General features: G+C 44.3%; 1 protein-coding gene across 1 annotated transcript in view; it reads left to right on the top strand.

The window, feature by feature from the left end:
• The window catches only part of PPM1H (protein phosphatase, Mg2+/Mn2+ dependent 1H), a 321,888-nt gene that overhangs the window by 216,979 nt on the left and 86,381 nt on the right, over nt 1–18,528 (top strand). The window contains exon 6 of the mRNA XM_056117678.1: nt 15,225–15,343. Coding sequence (XP_055973653.1) covers nt 15,225–15,343 — 119 coding nt within the window. The remainder of the gene's footprint in view (nt 1–15,224; nt 15,344–18,528) is intronic.

The raw sequence follows: 18,528 nt of genomic DNA, 5'->3' as shown, positions 1-18,528 counted from the left end.
TTAGGGGCAGAGTGATTAATCAAACTAGTTTAGGGGGTTGAGGTATTCACATGCTAATATAGCAGGTGTATGATGAAGGGGTCAGGGGTACCCACTTCTGATCAAGTAGCCAGGGAGAGCTGATGTTTCTACTGTTATGATAAGCATAACGGTATGGCCAGGCCTTAAAATTTTTTTAAGAGAATGTTTCTAGGGTGGTTGAAATAAAATATTTAAGGAGGTTTACCAAGCTACTACACTGAATGTTACGATGGAGTCAAGACTGAAAGAGGTTGTGGGTATGTGTGTGTGTGGGGGGGGGGAGACTTGTATCTCGTTTGTGGGTGTTTTTCAGCTGAGGCCACTTCTCTGATGCTGTGGCCAACAGGAAATCACCCCACCTTTGTTTCATGTGACAGCCAGAATTGGATGTCCCTGGGGGCCTCTGTAGCCCAGGGCAGGAGAGTGATGACTTGCCTTCAGTTCTGCTTAGATATATTTATAAACTCTGATTTGATTACATTAAGATATGCTGGTATCATCCAACCTTCAACTAGTGTATTTCTGTCCTTGCAGAGAAGCCAAGTCTGCAGCTGTGTTTCATCAAGGGCAATACACAGAAAAGATGAAAGTGGGTTTCAGATACACATTTGATACACACGAGTGCAATATTATCTGAGGTGATTCCTTGTGGTGTCCTTGGCACTGCCCCTCCAGCTTTCCAGGCAGAGTCTGGGCCAGCAAGTCTGCTCTTTCCCTAGCATGGGGCTTAGAACGATTTCCAGTGAATAAGGCTGTACCCCTTGGCTCTCTGGGGGTTCTCATGCTCAAGAGTTATCTCTAGGGAAAAAAAGAAATTCCTAAAGTCTGACCCTGCTTTTAATACTGGGCGCTATAATCAGGAAGGTCAAGTGTTCTAGTGAGTAGAAACAACTCATCTGCCACTTTGATGTTGCACTAAGTCTTAAGAGCAGGCAGTGAAGTCCAAAAGTCTGCCTTCAGCTCCAAGGGCCTAGAGGGGGTACATTGGCAAATTCCCCAATATTCTGTTTGATGAGTCATGGAAAAATCTACCCCACTCTTCCTACCTCCTTTTCCTTTTAACTCCCTTTCTTAAAACTACATAGAAAATTGTAGGTAAGCGATTGACATTTTGCATATTTACTCTAGGTTCCATTGATCATACAGGTATCCCTAGGAGAAGATTTTTAGAGCACAAGACCAGCACTGCACTGGTTTTCTCAGAGGCAGGACTTGTACTTACTGCCCGGCTTTAGGGAAGACTCTGAAGACATTAGGTGACCCTTAAAACTGAACCATATGACTTCCAGAACCTCGCTTTTTTTCTGTATATATAAATGGATGTCTTCTTTATTCCAGGTTAGTAGGAATCAGGGACTTGACAATGAGAAATTCTGAACCTATTAAGCAGGTCTAAGAAAAGGAATCACAAACAACTCAAAAAAGTTATGACAATGCACTCCTAAAAAATTGTTAATCAATCTTTCTGTACAGTTGTATATAATCCTTGGACTCTCTAAAACCCTACTTTCCAAAATCCAACATTCTGAAAAAAAGGTTTGGCACATGAAGCCAGAGCTGCCTGTCCATAGGGTCCTTTAAGAGTTGATCTCAGGGTCGTGAGAGATTCAGGCACTTTCCTTGCATGCAACTGATGTAGATTTGATTCTGGTACTGTGCATGGGCCACCAAGGATCATCATGAGTATTCCCAGAGCAGAGGGCCAGGAGTACTACCAGTGTGGTCCCAAAACAAAATAAAACTCCAAAAATCCAAAAAGCCAAGAATTGATCTTAGGGTCTAGAGTGATAGATAGTTCAAGTGGTAGCTCACATGCCTAGTATGCTCGAGGCCCTGGGTTTGACCTAAGGATCATAGGGCCTCTGAGCACTTACCGGAGTGGTTCTAGTAGTTCTCAAGTACTGCTGGGTACTGCTCTGCAAAAACAATATGGGATCTAAACAGAAAAAAGCAAGGTAATACTGTCTATATTTTTAATATAGCTAAGTTAACTGTTTTGAAAAAAGGTGACTAGGATTCACTGAGGTTTCTTCAGGCAAAAAGATAATCTATGAAATATTTTTGTACTTCAATTACTTCATCTATAAAAAGGGTAATTATATGATGCTTATAGGTTTAGTATGAGGACTAATGAGTTAAATTTTTTAATATTAAATTTTTCATGTAACTCTCTAGAGCAGAGAAAAATATGGCATCTCCAACACCCAAAAGGAGAGAGAGAACAAAAGACACAGAGGCAGAGTGTGATGGGGGGTGGGGGGTGATGCGAGGTTATACTGGGATCATTGGTGGTGGAGAATGGGCACTGGTGGAAGGATGGGTACTTGATTGTTACATAACTGAAACCCAAGCACAAAAATTTGTAAATCTACAACTGTACCTCATGGTGTTTCACTAATAAAAATTTAAAAAATAAATTTTTAGAAATATGGCATCTCTGTTGTATTTTTCTTTTGGGTCACACCCGGTAATGCACAGGGCTAACTCCTGGCTCTGCACTCAGGAGTTACTCCTGGCAGTGCTCAGGGGACCATATGGGATGCTGGGAATCAAATCCGGGTCAGCCGTGTGCAAGGCAAATGTCCTATCTGCTGTGCTATCTCTCCAGCCCCGGCATCTCTGTTTTCAAGTCTAATCATATATGAATATTTTATAGCCATTGTGCCATAGTAAAATTTTGTGGTCTTTAATATAATCTCTATATCATATTTGCATATGCAAAGAGACCAAAGATCGGTAAACACGATCATGATCATCCTGTTGTTCGTCGATTGCCTCGAGCAGGCCCCAGTAATGTCTCCTTCGTCCTAGCCCTGATTTTTTTAAAAAGTGCCATATTCAAGGCTCTTTCAGGGTTAGGAAAATGAGACCCATCGTTGTTACTGGTATTTGGCATATTGGGTACACCACGGGGAGTTTGCCAGACTCTGCCGTGTGGGCAGGTTACATTCGGTAGCCTGCCGGTTTGTCCAAAGTAAGAATGAGATAATAAGATGTCGCGCGGCCGCTTCCAGGAGCTGGGTTTTATAGTCTCTGGGTCTTGGCCGTTGATGGGATTACACGGTGCTGGGGGTCTGATGGTGGGTGTGACCCCTGCCTACTGGAGGGTGGAGGATCTGGGTGGAGGATGCTCAGCCCCGATCCGAGCAGGCTTGGAGATCTCAGCCCTGGGACCCGCATGTCTTTTTTCCTCTTCCGGTACCTTCATGCGTGTGGGGAGTGGTCTCAGCATGGTGGTGGCTGGTTCTGGAGGTCTTCGGCTGCCGGAGCTCTGGTCGGGGCGGGAAAGGAAACTCAACCCACCCCCCTCCAAGGGACCCTGGCAAGGACAGCCAGGCGCAGGGGCAGGAGACTCGGTAAACACATCCCTCTCTATTTAAGTGTGTTTATAAACACATATATAAAGCACGGTGATTTACAGTACTATTAATGATAGGGTTTCATACATACAATATTCCAACACCACACCCTCCACTGGAGTGGCAGCTTTCCTCCACCATTGTCTCAGGGTCCCCTCCTGATCACCTCTTCCAGCCTCCCTACCCCATCATCTTCACCCCAGTCTTGGTAAACTCACTTGTGTATACCAGTTCTCAGGTTCTGTTATGTTTGATTATTTCTTATTCTCAGACTGTGTTTCTTCATATTCCACTTATAAGAGAGATCATTCTGTGTCTGTCCTCTCCTTCTGGCTGACTTCACTCTGCATGATACCTTCTAGTTTTGTTCATGTAGTGACAAATTGCATGATTTTGTTTTTGTCTTTAGCCAAGTCTTGCCATTGTGTTGGATATACCAGTGTATCTAGTTTTCTGTTCTTGTACACTCAGGTTGTTTCCTGACGTTGGTTGTTGTGATTAGAGTTGCATTGAACATAGGGATTCATATGTCTTTCTGATACAGTGTTTTGGGGTCTTTAGCATATATTTCAAAAAATGGAATTCCTGGGCCACCTGGAAGTTCAATTCTTAGTTTTTTGCAAAGTGCCCATATTGTTTTTCAAATAGGTTGAACCAGACAACATTCCCATCAACAGTGGATGAGAGATCCTTTTACTGTACATCCACATCAGTACTGGCTATTTCTGTTCATTTTTACAAGTTCCAGTTGGAGATGATATCTCACTTTTGTTTCTATTTGTATTCCCCTGATTTCTTTTCATCTCTTCTCCCCATTTTTGGATGGAATTGTTTATTTATTGTTGTTAAGTTTTACAACTGCTTTATGTATCACTGTCACTGGCCTTCCGTTGTTCATCGATTTGCTCGAGCGGGCCCAGTAACATTGTGAGACTTGTTACTGTATGTATATTGAATATTAATCCTTTGTCAAATTTTTGGTGGGAAAGTTCTTTCTCCCAATCTGTGGAATGTTTTTTTTTCTACTCTAGTCTTGGTTTTTTTTATGTTGCTGAATCTTCTTGATTTGGTGTAATCCCATTTGTTTTATCTTTGCTTCCATATGCTCCACCAAATGGCATTAAATAATTGAAGATGCTGCTACAGTCAATGTCATGAAGGGTTCTGCCCATATTTTCCTCAGTATAACTTATGCATTTAGGTCTTGATATCAAGGTTTGAAATCTATTTTGAATTGACTTTTATGCATGGCCTGAGATAGAGGTCTGAGTTCATTTTTTATATGTGACTGACCAATTTTCCTGATACCATTTGTTAAAGAGGCTTTCCTTGCTCCACTTCGTACTCTTTACTTCTTTGTCAAAGATAAAGGCACCTCTCCTTTCTGGCTGGCAGGAGTTCACTCGTCAAATGAAAGCCTTTCCCCAGTCTTTTACTTGGAAAACCAAGAGCATATGATATATATATTCCCTATATACATTCCAGGCTGGAGCGATAGCACAGCAGTAGGGTGTTTGCCTTGCGCGCAGCCAGCCCAGCCGAGCTGGGTTTGATTCCTCTGCCCCTCTCGGAGAGCCCGGCAAGCTACGAGAGTATCTCGCCCGTACAACAAAGCCTGGCCAGTTACCTGTGATGTATTCAATATGCCAAACAACAAATCTCAAAAAGGAGACATTACTGGGCCCGCTTGAGCAAATCAATGAACAACAGGAGGACAGTGACAGTGATATACGTTCCATATAAATGAATATATTTTGCTCTTACTCTCTCTATACATTAAATCATTGTAGAGTTGACCATCTTGGCGGTTTTGTTTTATATTTGTGTAACAGTTTCCAAGTGGCTCTTCTGTGACCTTGGTGGGTTCCACTTATTGCATGCAAAGGTCACACTCAGCAGGGGTGATGTTAGGGATGGAACCCAGCTTATCACGCATGCAGTGCATGCGCTCAACCTCAGCCCCTCCATGTGGTTCCTGTGTCTGAGATCAACATTTGATCATTATAAAATTATTTCAAGGGCATGCTCCTTCTCTCTGCTCAATTGCTTCAGTCTCGTGTAGAAATTTAAACATGAATCTTTTTACCAGACTTCTATGCAACCCACAGAATTTTGTCAACCTTCTATTCAATGATATATGCTTACCTAAAAAAGCTTAGTACTTAATTTGAGATGGGGGGGGGGCGATTGTTTTTTTGCTTTTATTTATTTAATTTTATCTTTTTGGTGAATCACCGTGAGGTACAGACTTAAAAACTTTCGTACTTACATTTCAGTCATACAATGAGCGAGTACTCCTCCCTCCACCAGTGCCCATTCTCCACAACCAATGTTCCCAGTATCCCTCTCACCACCACCACCCCATTCCCCCTGCCCCTGCCTCTGTGGCAGGCACCATTCCCTTTTACTCTCTCTCCTTTTGGGTGTTGTGGTTTGCAATACAAGTATTAAGTGGCCATCATGCTCAGTGTATAGTCTACCTTCAGCACACATCTCCCATCCTGAGTGGGCCCTCCAAGCATCCTTTACTTGGTAGTCCCTTCTCTATCTTCCTTTTCGAGGGGCAGATGTTTTTTTATTTTTTATTTTAGGGGCTACACCTGGCAGTTTTCAGGGCTTAATTCTAGCTCTGCACTCAAGGGTAACTCCTGGCGGGTTCAGGGGACTGCTACATGTGGTGCCAGGGATAGAACCCAGGCCAGCTGATGCCACTAAACTATTTATCCATCCCCTGAGGTGTTTTAGGACAAATTAAGACAGAGAGAATTCCTTATGGAAGACTCTGGTGCATGTGCATTTAGTTCTCAGCCATTTTGCAGTTTTCTTCTTTCCTTAAAACTCAAACCAAAATCACTCTGTTCCTGCACTGTAAATCATATGGCCAGCCTTGGTTCTGGACGAGCTGTCATATTTGACCATTACTGTGACCATTAGCGATCACAGTGCCTTGGCTGGCATTCTTAATTTCAGTTCATTTGTGACCTTAGACGTTACATCATGATAAATCATGGTGAAATGTAAAGTTTCCAGTCCTTCTCTCATATAATCTGCCCACCACCCCTCCCCCACCTTCCACCACCACTAAGGGCAAAAAAAGAGGAAAGATTACTCAATTATTCAAAGATTTGTGTTAAAATTAAAAATCCTCATTTTTTTCAAATACTGAGAGGCCTCAACCTTTTCAAAGTTTATTCGTATAATGGTTTGACAGTGAGAAGACTTTACAAGACATCTTGCATTATGGAATCTGGAATCTCAAGTATCATGGGAAAAGTTTTACGTTCCGTATTCTGCAAATGGGAGTGGAACTGATAATGACTTTCAAAGAGGGTTCCTCAGTCAGTACTAAATCTGAACAAGCTTCAGCTCCAAAATTCCACTCCTTTATGTCAAACCTAACACAAGAGGGTTCAAATGTTCACCAGCAGTTTAGACTGGACAGAGCATTACTGTTTATAGTAGCCTACGCTGGAAATTTCCCCAAATGCCCAATGGACAGTGGAACAGATCGCTGAATCAGGCCATGGAGGAAGTTGGGAATTCTGTACAGCGCTTGGAATGAATATAGTGCAACTACATACTGTACATCCATACAGATAAAGGATCTTTAGAGAAAGTGACCACACTCTTTTCTTTTACATGTGGACTTAAGAGCTTGTTTGTTTGCTCCCTGCTTGGATTTTGATCACATTAAGACCCACCTGGAATCTTCTAGTGTTCTTAGAAAATGTACCGGGGGTAGAGCAGGCAGTCACTATTTCATCCTTTGGAGCTGCTCAGAGCAGTCATGAGTGGTGTGGTCCCAAACTGTCCAAGTTTGGAATCAAAAAGGGTTTTATTGCTGGAAGAAATCTAGCAAATCCCCACTCCCACATTTTACAGACGTTAATCATGGAGAGGGCTGAGGGGGCGTGGGGAGGGGGTGGCATTGATGTTGAATTCTCAGGGCAGTCGCTTCTGAAACTCGTGATTCTGGGATGTTGGCTTGAGGAAAGCTTTTAGGGACACAAACCAGTACTCACAGGACAGCACTGAGCATCTGGCTGTACACTGGGACACTGGGCAGCCGCCACATTACAGGGCCCATCTGCTTTTGTCAACCTACTTTCCCTAGCTGACCTGTTGGGAACCAGGCGGTTTCAGCATCCCTGGGGGGCTCTGTAGCCTAATCGCTGCCCCAAGGACCTTGTCCATGACTTTTCCATCTGTCGGATGATTGGAGTAAGAGGAGGGACCATAAGGGGCCTTTCAACAATTTTCCCAAGTCCTACTTTAAAAGGAGTTATTTTGGCCAGGGCCATCACTTAGTGGTAGAACATTTCTACCACTGAATGAGTGAGTCCCCAGATTCAATCCCTGGCAGCACAAACTAAATAAAAAAAAAAAAAAAACAGTGTTTAACAGCACCCAAAAGGAGAGTGAGAACAAAAGGGAATGCCCTGCCACAGAGGTGGGGTAGGATGGGGAGGTGGGGGGGTGGGAGGAATGCTGGGAGCATTGGAGGTGGGGAATGAGCACTGGTGGAGGGATGGGTACTCAACCATTGTATAACTGAAACTCAAGCCAAAAATTTGTAAGTCTACAACTGTACCTCATGGTGTTTCACTAATAAAAAAATTTTTTTTAAAAAAAGTGTTTAAAATTTATTTAAAAACAACTTTTAGGTTTTTTTAAACAACCCAATATTTAATGATAGATGTTTCCATTAAATTAAAAAGAGGGGCTGGAGAGATAGCACAGCAGGTAGGGTGTTTGCCTTGCACGCAACCGACCCATGTTCGATTCCCAGCATCCCACATGGTCCCCCGAGCACCGCCAGGAGTAATTCCTGAGTGCATGAACCATGAGTATCCCCTGTGCATTGCCAGGTGTGACTCAAAAAGAAAAAAAAATTGTGTGGCATTTTATTATATTTGAATGTATTAGTTCTGTGAATGTGAACATAGATAATTACATACACATATAAAACACTGCTCTAGATTGAATCATTGTGTCTCTTTCAAAATTTGTATGTGGAGGCTCTTTCCTCCCATAATAGGCTGAACATGGAGAAAGGGTATTACCGAAGTAATTAAATGAGGTCATCAGAGAAGGCCACTGATCTAAGCAGATTAGTATCCTGAATAAGGACACAAATAGGGTAGGACAGATAATAAAAGGTGAAGACACTTTTGCATGCAACCTTGTCCACACATGACCCCTGTCCACGCATGGTCCCCCAAATGCCACCTTTGAGTGCAGAGCCAGGAGTAGCCCCTGAACACCACCATTAGAGGTCACTGTCACTGTCACTGTCCTCCCATTGTTCATCGATTTGCTCAAGCGGGCCCAGTAACGTCTCCATTGTGACAATTGTTACTGTGTTTGGCATATCGAATACGTCAAGGGGAGCTTGCCAGGCTTTGCTGTGCGGGTGAGATACTCTCCGTAGCTTGCCGGGCTCTCCGAGAGGGGTGGAGGAATCAAACTCGGGTCGGCCCTGTACGCTGCATGCAAGGCATACGCCCTACCCGCTGTGCTATCGCTCCAGCCCACCATTCGAAGTGGCCCACAAAATGAAAATAAATAAGCAAAGACAAGACACTAAAGAGCTCGATACCTCTCCAGGAGAGCACAGAGGAAAAGCCATCATATGGCTGCAGCAGGCAGGCCGGGATCTGCAGGCCCGACAGGAGCCCTCACCAGGAAGCAAACTGATAAACATTCTTTCTTTGCTCCTGAAAGTGCTTGGCATTTTGATCCAACATCCTGAGCTGACTCAGACCAGGCTCATAGAATTTGCATCATTATTGCCTAAAACTGAGATTCTAATGAGCACAAGTCCATATTTCTCTGAAAACCAATAGATGGGTGTCCCTTTGTATTTTTTAGCATCTCGTTGTTCTTTTTTTCGTTATCCAAAGTACATATTTACTTTGACTATAATTAGTTCTTGAATTATTTTTTTCCTTTTAACCCCAGACACTAACAGATCTGACAAATACAGCTGTAGAGAGTATTAAAGTGCTGATAAGGAGACTGTTAGTTAGAATATAAATCGTATTTTTATTTTTTAAAAAAATAGTGACTATGGAGCTAAGGATGTGACTCATTGATAAAGCACATGGCTCATATGTGTGAGTATCTGGATTTGATCCCTGGTGCCACACACACACACACACACACACAGAGAGAGAGAGAGAGAGAGAGAGAAATAGTAATTATATGTCAGGTACACAAGGAATGCACATAAATCCTCTGGTGGGCATGGTGGCATATGGTGACAGAAAATTACTCATATAATATGTGAAATGTGCTGGGGCAATTTGCATGAGAGGAAGGAAAATAACCCTAAAAATAGAAGCATGTAAGGGTGCTATGAATCAATGGGGACTGAATATTGGAGTATTTACTCAGAACAGAGGTGCCTCATCTTACCCCCCTCCCCCCCCCCACACACACACACCTTTTGACTTATCTGAAGTTGGGATTATTGACAGTTGACTGTGGAAAGTGGCTGTGGGCCAAGTTGCCAGCGTGATGCCATCTCCTGGGCATGAGTCTGCTTTAGAAGCAGTCCCAAACCTGTAAATGGGCACCCTGCAGCTCAGGCGACAGAAAGGAAGCCTCTTTAAGCCTCTTGATCCAGGCTGGCTTGCTGAGGGCCTTGGGGAGGCTTGAGTCAGACCTGTTCAGTCACATTCCCAACCTGGAATCAGAGTAAACAGACTCCGTGGAGATCATGGCAGAGCTTCCTTAAGAGCTTCACACCTCTGGTTCTCAGGCTTAGGGCTCTTTGTGGATGATTTGAGAAATAAAACAGCATCACCCTCACTTAAGTTTTGAAACACACAGTGCTGTGATGTGGAAAGTCATGACATCCATGTTTCTCAGCTGAAAATAAATGAGAACCTTTGAAGCATAAAAAGTACATTGGAAAATAGTAGTCAAGATACTACACTATATTGGGGTCAGAGAGATAGTACAGTGAGTAGGGCACTTGTCTTACATGTGGCCGACCTGGGTTTGATCCCTAGTATCCCATATGGTCCCCCAAGTACCCCCAAGAGTAATTCCTGATTACAGGGCCAGGAATAACCCCTGAGCATCACCAGGTGTGGCCCAAATACAAAATGCATAGTTCACTCATATTATATCTTATCAATGATACATAGTTGTGATAGGTAATTAAAATTTTTTAAAGTAATGAAAAACATGAAGTAGTAAGAAAACATTAATATACTTTAATTGGCAGTTATCACCCCCACCCCCATACACACACCCGCCCGTTTTCCCAGAGACAGTTACATAATGGTGCATCTAATAAAGGATCTTAGATTTGGTCCCCAAAGTCCTTCCCCAAAATGGGCTAAACATTTGATTGTGGTGTTATTGCCCCAAAATGGGCTAAACATTTGATTGTGGTGCTTATACACTTCACCCATGGTGCTTGCTAAGGGTCACACATTTGGTTGCAGTAATTACACACTCTCTTTTGCAGCGCTCACCTGGCTTCATACTCATTTCACACTCTGTCAGTGGTGCGCCCAGCAACGAACACTAAGTAGTGGGGCCAAGGATCACAAATGGTAGTGCCATCAAATTGTACTTGGCATGTGGAATGATGCAATAGATCAAACTCAGCCTCATACCTGCAAGGCAGGTGGTTTGCCATTGATTATTGATCCCTGGCACCATGGTAGATTAGCATCATGCATGACAGCATAGAATTCTTTCGGGAGGGGGGGATAAGGAGGTGCCTCTCAAGTAGTGCTCAGGGGGATTGGGAGATGGCTCAGTGGTTAAGGTGCTTGCAGTTAACTCTGATTCTGTTACCAGCATCAACATATGGCCCCCTGAGCCTCAGCAGGAGCCATCCCTGACCACAGAGCCAGAAGTAAGCCCTGAGTACTGCCGAGTGTGACTCTTCAGAACAAACAAACAGTAACTAGATAAATAGATTTGAATCCTCACAGATGCCTATTTGTGGTTCAAACTTTATGCTTTGTGGGATTGTTGGGGCAGTAGGATAAGACAGTGCAAGTGCTTGGTACATGCTGTCAGGCAAGTCAGCATGAGTTCAGTGTGGGGCCTCGGAGAAAGAAATAAGATCAAACTGTTTTAGTCCCGAAGTTCCTAGAGATGCTTGCTGCTCTTCACTGACTGTTTAAGCCTCTGTTCCTTGTTTTCCTGGCTAGAGCAAGGTGAAGTTAGAATAAGAGATATCCGTACAGCTAAGGACAGCAGGATGTGACTTGTGCTGATGCAAGAGCACTCTCCCACCCCAGATTTAATGCTCTGCTATCACTCTCTAATTCTTTATTTTTAAGGGGGTTTCAGATTCTTCTTTTGTTCTGGGCTTCACAAATTATGTAGGGGGTGTTGCAGGTAAAGTGGTTGGGAGGGTGAAGAGAGGTCACATAGCACTTAGCATTAGACGCGGGTTGTAATAACACCTGACAATTATCACATGAAGATAAATCATTCTTAAGACAACAATAAATCCATATTGACATCACCTTATTGTTAAAACAGTACAGAATAAACATTTACCTCATTTAACAGATAACTGAGGCCTGGCAAATTAAATAACCTGCTAAAATCACACAACTTCTAGCGCTTAGAGTTCAGCCAAAATCCCACTCAGCCAAAGCCACACATGGGCCTGTCAATTAAATCCTCATTTCCTTCCTTCCTTCCTTCCTTCCTTCCTTCCTTCCTTCCTTCCTTCCTGCCTTCCTCTTTCCCTCCCTTCTTCTCTCCTTCCCTCCCTCCGTCCCCTCCCTCCTTCCTTCCTCTCTCCCTCCTTCTTTCCTTCCCTCCTCCCTTCCTTCCTCCCCCTCCTTTCCCTCCTTCCTTCCTTTTTTCTTCCTCTTCTGCTCCCTCCTTTTTTCCCTCCCTCCTCTACTCCTTCCTTCCTTCCTTCCTACCTTCTTACCTTTTTTCCTTCCTTCCCCTCCTTCCTCCCTTCCTCTCTTCCTCCCTTCCTCCCTTCCTTCCTTCCCAGACACATTTTTTGTAAAACCCAATATTTATATGACCTTGATGCTTAGCCTCAGCAATTGCTCCTCAGCAGGAGTTTCGGAGCCCCTCCAAGATGATGTAGAATCCCTCCTCCTGCCACCACCATGACCTGGTGCTTGTTGGAGCTGTAGCAGACAGAAAAGCACTGTTCCGCGGGTTGCCTCTCAGTTGTCAATACAGACGGTTCCTCTGGCCTGCACAGAATCACTGGCCTAGAGACCAGTATCTGGCAAGGCTGACCAGCCAGGTGACAGTTCAGCTTGCTTCCTTTGGCTCCTGATACACTTAGCTGACATCCAGCTCTGCCCTCCCTAAAGCACTGAGAAGTGTGGGGTCAGGACCTGGGAAAAGAACCATCAGACCTGCCTGCTTCCCGTGGGCCGAGGCCATCGCCATCTGTCTGGGGCAGCGACCCCTGGCTTTCCTGCAGTGCCAGGCTGTGTGATTTCTCTCGCCACTCTTTCTCCTGCCAGATAATGAGAGCAATGAGAAGATTCCGTTCCATCATGCAGGCATAGAGCTTGGTATGAGAAAACTTGGTATGAGTACAGGTTTGCTTACCATGTGTGGCCGCAGAGCAGGGAATTAATCCTTGAGTGTTTCATCTCTTGGAGAGCTGGATTTGAATTTTGAATGTGACAATGAGACTGTTTGTTGTTTCTGTGCAATTCCCTAAGTGGCTGTTTACTCAAGACTTTTCCTAGTGTGAATAGAGATAGGGGGGTGGGGGGAGAGAAGCCATCTGCTCTGGAATCGTCTTCCAATTACATGATCAAATTACTGCAGAGCAAAATGGAGGGAGTCCAACAGAAAGTTCCTGTCTGGTGTCCCCAGTTCGGTCTCTCAGACCCTGATGTCACGTGGAGTCTCACATGCAGCTTTTCAGAGCCAGGGGAGGAGAAAGAAGGGGCAGAGCTAGTGGGGAGCAGAAAGCCAAGGACTCGACCAGGTACTTTGCCACCTCACCAACATGCGTCAGTGCTGGGAAAGCAACGCCGTCTTGAATGTGAGTTTTAAAAAGGAAACTCTGGAGGAAGCCCTTTTCCTTCTGACTTTCGGGATGCCTGTCTTTGATTTGTAGAAATATGTTGCAGTTTCATCCCTTTATCAGTGACAGTTGTGCTTTTTTTTTTCTTCTGGCATTCATTTTTATTTTTTTTTTTGTAGGAGTACTGCTATTTATTCAGCCACTGATTAGCTGATTGAATTGTGCATGAACTCCACCTTTTTTCTTTTTTTTTCCATTTTTTATAATTTTATTTATTGCATCCCCGTGAGAGCAGTTACAAAGCTTTTGGGTCTAAGTCTCAGTCATACAATGAAACACCCGTACCTTCACCAGTGCCCATTCTCCATCACCAAAAATCCCAGTATACCCCCATCCCACACCCTCCCCCTGCCTGTGGGGCAGATGATTTCCACATTACTCTCTTTCTACTTTGATCACATTCACTATTTCGACACCAGACCCACCATTATTTGAGATTTTACCCCAACACTCAGATCTGCTGAAAAGGCAACAATAGACAATTTGTGTTCTATTGCTGGTTATGAATAACATATGATGTCGTGTGGCTGCAGTAGGGCCATGTGGTTTTGAAATCCCTAAATTTTAACACTTAAATCTGGAGGGATTTCTGCCAAAAGCCACTGGGTTTAGAGATCTGCTCCTGAGTCTCTGGGATCATGGCCGTTGAGCAGCTTGATGAGGAGCCAGAGAGGCCATTCGTGGGCGATGACTTGGGGTCTCGTTGGGGTGGGGAGGACAGACCCAGCTCCCCCCCCCCCACATCCCGTGAGGCCCAACAAGTTTCGTCACTGTGGGCCCAAGCCTGACTGTCCAATGGCCTCTGGAGGATGACAGCCACCAAGTCGCCAAGAGGGAGCAGGTGGAGGGACAGCGCCCATTCCCCCCTGGGTTGGCCGGGCAACAGTAACCTACTGCGGGGTCCGGACACATTTCTGCCAAAAGCCGCTGGGTTTCGAGATTTGTTTCTGAGTCTCTGGGATCAAGGCCATTGAGCAGCTTGATGAGGAGCCAGAGAGGCCGTTCGTGGGCGATGACTTGGGGTCTCGTTGGGGTGGGGAGGACAGGCCCGGTTCCACCGCCCCCCCGCCCCCATCCCGTGAGGCCCAAAAAGTTTTGTCACTGCGGGCCCAAGCCTGACTGTCCAATGGCCTCTGGAGGATGACAGCCACGAAGTCGCCAAGAGGGAGCAGGCGGAGGGACAACACCCTTTCCTCCCTGGGGTGGCCCGACGACAGTAACATACTGTGGAGTTCGGATGCATCAAAAGCCACTGGGTTCTGAGATTCGTTTCTGAGTCTCTGGGATCATGTCCATTAAGCAGTTCAATCAGGAACCAAAGAGGCCTTGCCTCCAATTATGTAGCTGAGCCGAGGTGGTTCGTGGGTGCGTTTCCCACATACCTAACTTTTGGCCATTTACTTTCTTGCTAAACTTTGCCCCAAGTTTTTGGGGTCTGGCCAAAGGCACAGCAGCAATTTTGGGGTATCTAGAAGTCTGAAGGCACCATGAGGCTGCTGATGCACTCACCTCACAGGTACAGATTGACCTGCTGGCGGCACCATACCCCCTGGCATTCATTTTTATTTAGATGCTTAAGTGATTTAATTCCTTTGAAATAGAAGATGCTTTTCATGGTTTTTAAATAAGGCTATCTTGATTTGTAAAAAAAAAAAAACTCACGTATTCTTTTTTCCACTGAGTATGTCTCTCTCTCTCTCTCTCTCTCTCTCTCTCTCTCTCTCTCTCTCTCTCTCTCTCTCTCTCCCTCCCTCTCTCTCTCTTTCTTTCTTTCTCTCCTTTTTTGCTCTTAGGCATTCATGCAGCCTCACTTACTGGGAAATGAGTTCACACATTTGGAGTTTCCAAGGAGAGTACAGAGAAAGGAACTTGGAAAGAAGATGCTCTACAGGGACTTTAATATGACAGGCTGGTAAGAACATGCCTCCCCGGGCCTCAGTGCTGCCATGGGTATGAGAGGGTGGCGGCGCCCTTGGGAAAGGCCAAGGGCTCAGGCCCAGATTTGGGGGGGGGAGGGTGGCTTGTGGGGAAGAAGCAGCAGCCCCACCTGCTGCTGCTGCCTCTGTCTGGCCACCATGGCTCACATCCTGGCGGTGGGTTTGCATCTCTGCTTCTCCAGAGCCCTCTTTGGGTTTGCTCGTCCCCATGAAGCTGATGTAATTCCTCACTTCAAACCCAGCAAGCATCTCGGGGCTTTTGAACCTTTAATTGTGGTGTTTTTTCGGTCAGGGAAACAAAAGAGGTAGTGGAGCTGGAAAGAGGGTGGATTGGGCCAAAGGCTGATGGGGTTCTAGCTCTGCTCTTTCTAAATAGACCAAGTAGGGAAGAGTTAACTCCTTCAATCCCATTTTTCTCATGGATGAACAAATAAATATACACACACTCTTTGAAAAGTTATTGTAAAGACCGGTCATGAGCTGTCATTATTTATCACTGTTGTATCATTGTTTTTTAATTATTGAATTTGATTTGAGTTTAAATAAGAGCTCTCAATGCGCGTGCGTGCATGCATGCATATGTGCCTGCGTGTGTGTGTATTATTCCCAGAACACATTTATATCAGCACCAAGACTCTGTAAATAGTGGTCAGTGGCCAACATTGACTGTGACCTCAATTTCTTCCCTCTGGAAGGTAGGTATAATGATGAGGTATTTGTATGTATAGGTACGTTGGGGAGGGGCCACACCTAGCAGTTTTCAGGAACTCTTCTTGGCTCTGTGTTCAGGGTCACTTCCCGTAGTATTAAGGAACCATATGTGATGCTAGAAAGGTCTTAGTCACATACAATGTAAGCACCTTCTCCACTATACTCTCTCTCTATAGCCCTGTATTTAGACATTATAGGGCTGATGTCAGAACCAAATGAGAAAACATTTCCTAGTATATAGAAGTATGGAACAAAGCTTTTTTTTTCTTACAGCACAACAGGGTTGGAGCGATAGCACAGTGGGTAGGGCGTTTGCCTTGCATGCGGCCGACCTGGCCGACCCAGGTTCAATTACTCCACCCCTCTTGGAGACCCCGGCAAGCTACCGAGAGTATCTCGCCCGCACAGCAAAGCCTGGCAAGCTACCCGTGATGTATTCGATATGCCAAACACAGTAACAAGTGTCATAATGGAGATGTTACTGGGCCCGCTCAAGCAAATCGATGAACAACAGGAGGACAGTGACAGTGACATCTCAATATCTAGCTTGTGGGCCAGTGACTCTCCTACAAGTCTAGAGCAAACTAGGAGAAAAGACTATTAACTCTTATTAGCCATAACTGAAACATAGGGAGGAAAGTATGATTACTTTTTTTTTTGGTTGGGGTGGTTACTGAGGATCATACCCAGGACCTCATACATGCGGAGCATAAGCTAGCTCCACTGAATTACATCTCTTCTTCATTGACCAAAATAGTTGGAACAACTAGTCACAGCCCAAATTTCCATGGTGACGCCTTCTTGGCTTGAATCCACTTCTGGGGTGTATTCTGTTTTAGAGAAATCACTGCACTATGCAGGGTGAATAAGAAGCTGATCTAAGTCACTTCTGGTTGTGATTTTCCAACTCAAAGAGACGAGTCACTCTTCTGGACAGGATTAGTTAACTGCCGTTCAAGAGCTACCACACCTCTCTATACATAAATATACATTAGCTTTGACAAATATAGGCACATTCATTTGAGCACATTTCAGTTTTGGTTTCATTTACAACACAGGCAAAGACAGAGTAGTTGATTAATTGCAGCAGAGACCATATGACCAACAAGACCTAAATGATTACCTCTGCTCTAAAATATAAATGATAACAACGGGTTTACTCTCTCTGTATCTGAGTCCAATCTCTCTAACCCTTACTTAATGGCTTTGTCAATTTAGTTTTACTTTATATAAAATTACCCAGCAAAATATGCAGGAAAAAATTAAAACAAGGGCCAGTGTACTTTCAAAAAGCCTAGTGGAGTTTGGTTTTGAAGAATTTGGAAATATGAAAGGAAAGGCATCAAGGATTAGAAACACACAAGATGATAAACACAAAGAGTAGATTTAAGAGACAGTGAGGAAAATGGCCCAAAAAAAAGAAGAGGCGCATCTGTGTGAAATCAGCGGAATTTGTATTGAGAGCACATAATGAGGATATGGTAAGCTGGGCAGAAAGATTTAGATTTACTGTGGGAGGCTGCAAATTACTATTGTGTGTTTCTCAGGAGGATGAATGACGAAAGCAATGTTTTAGGAAGTTGGTTCTGAGAGGAGTTGAAGGAGACAGATGAGGAAATAAAGCAGATTCAGGTACCCAGAGAAAAATAGATGTATGTGATCTCTAGGGCCAAACAGAGGGCGGGAAGCAGCAGGAAAGGAAATGAGCAAGGCTTGCACTAGGTAATTGAGGCCCAGGAATGAATGGAAGGGCTAAGTCAATAGCTACTCCAATTACCTGTATAAATGTCTCTCTTCAACAAGTCTGTGAGCACTGCTCCCAGAATGGTGGGGACCCAGGGACTCATCCAGTGCCTGACATTGCCCGGCCAGGCAGCAAGTGAACATTGGAGGAGAGGAAGAAAAGGGTGTGATGGGTAGGGTTGATGGAGATGATAATGATTGATAGGAAAGGGACCACGGAGCCTATATTTGGCACACTTTAAGAGTGAAGTAAGCCAGTTTGTTCTTTCCAGACTAGAGAAGTAAATTCTATCTAAAAAGTGAAAATAGACTTGGTTTTAAAAAATGGATAACAGTGATCCTATGTTCTAATTTTTCTTTCTGTGTTTAGGGGTGATGGGGGTGCTTCTTGGGTACCACCAGGGCTATATCTGGCAGTGCTGAGGGACCATGCAAAGGGACTGAAATCAGGGCCTCCCACATGCAAAGCATGTACTCCAGCGCTTTGAGCCATCTTCCACCACTTATAATGTTTCAAATTAGAGAAATTTATAAACTACATTATATCCAACTTTAAATGCACATGTTCTCTCTCTGTCTCTCCCTCAGTTTTTCTTACACTCTCTTCTCCCTCCTTTCTTTCTCTCAAATAATAAATAGTCTTTAAGGTCATATATGGGAGATATTTAATTGTATGAAATGGCCACAAAAGGCACCACATAATTGA

Source organism: Sorex fumeus, unplaced genomic scaffold (genome assembly GCF_029834395.1).
Source record: "Sorex fumeus unplaced genomic scaffold, SorFum_2.1 ptg000035l, whole genome shotgun sequence".
NCBI classification, from domain to species: Eukaryota; Metazoa; Chordata; class Mammalia; order Eulipotyphla; family Soricidae; genus Sorex; species Sorex fumeus.
This window is presented reverse-complemented; position numbering and strand designations above follow the sequence as displayed.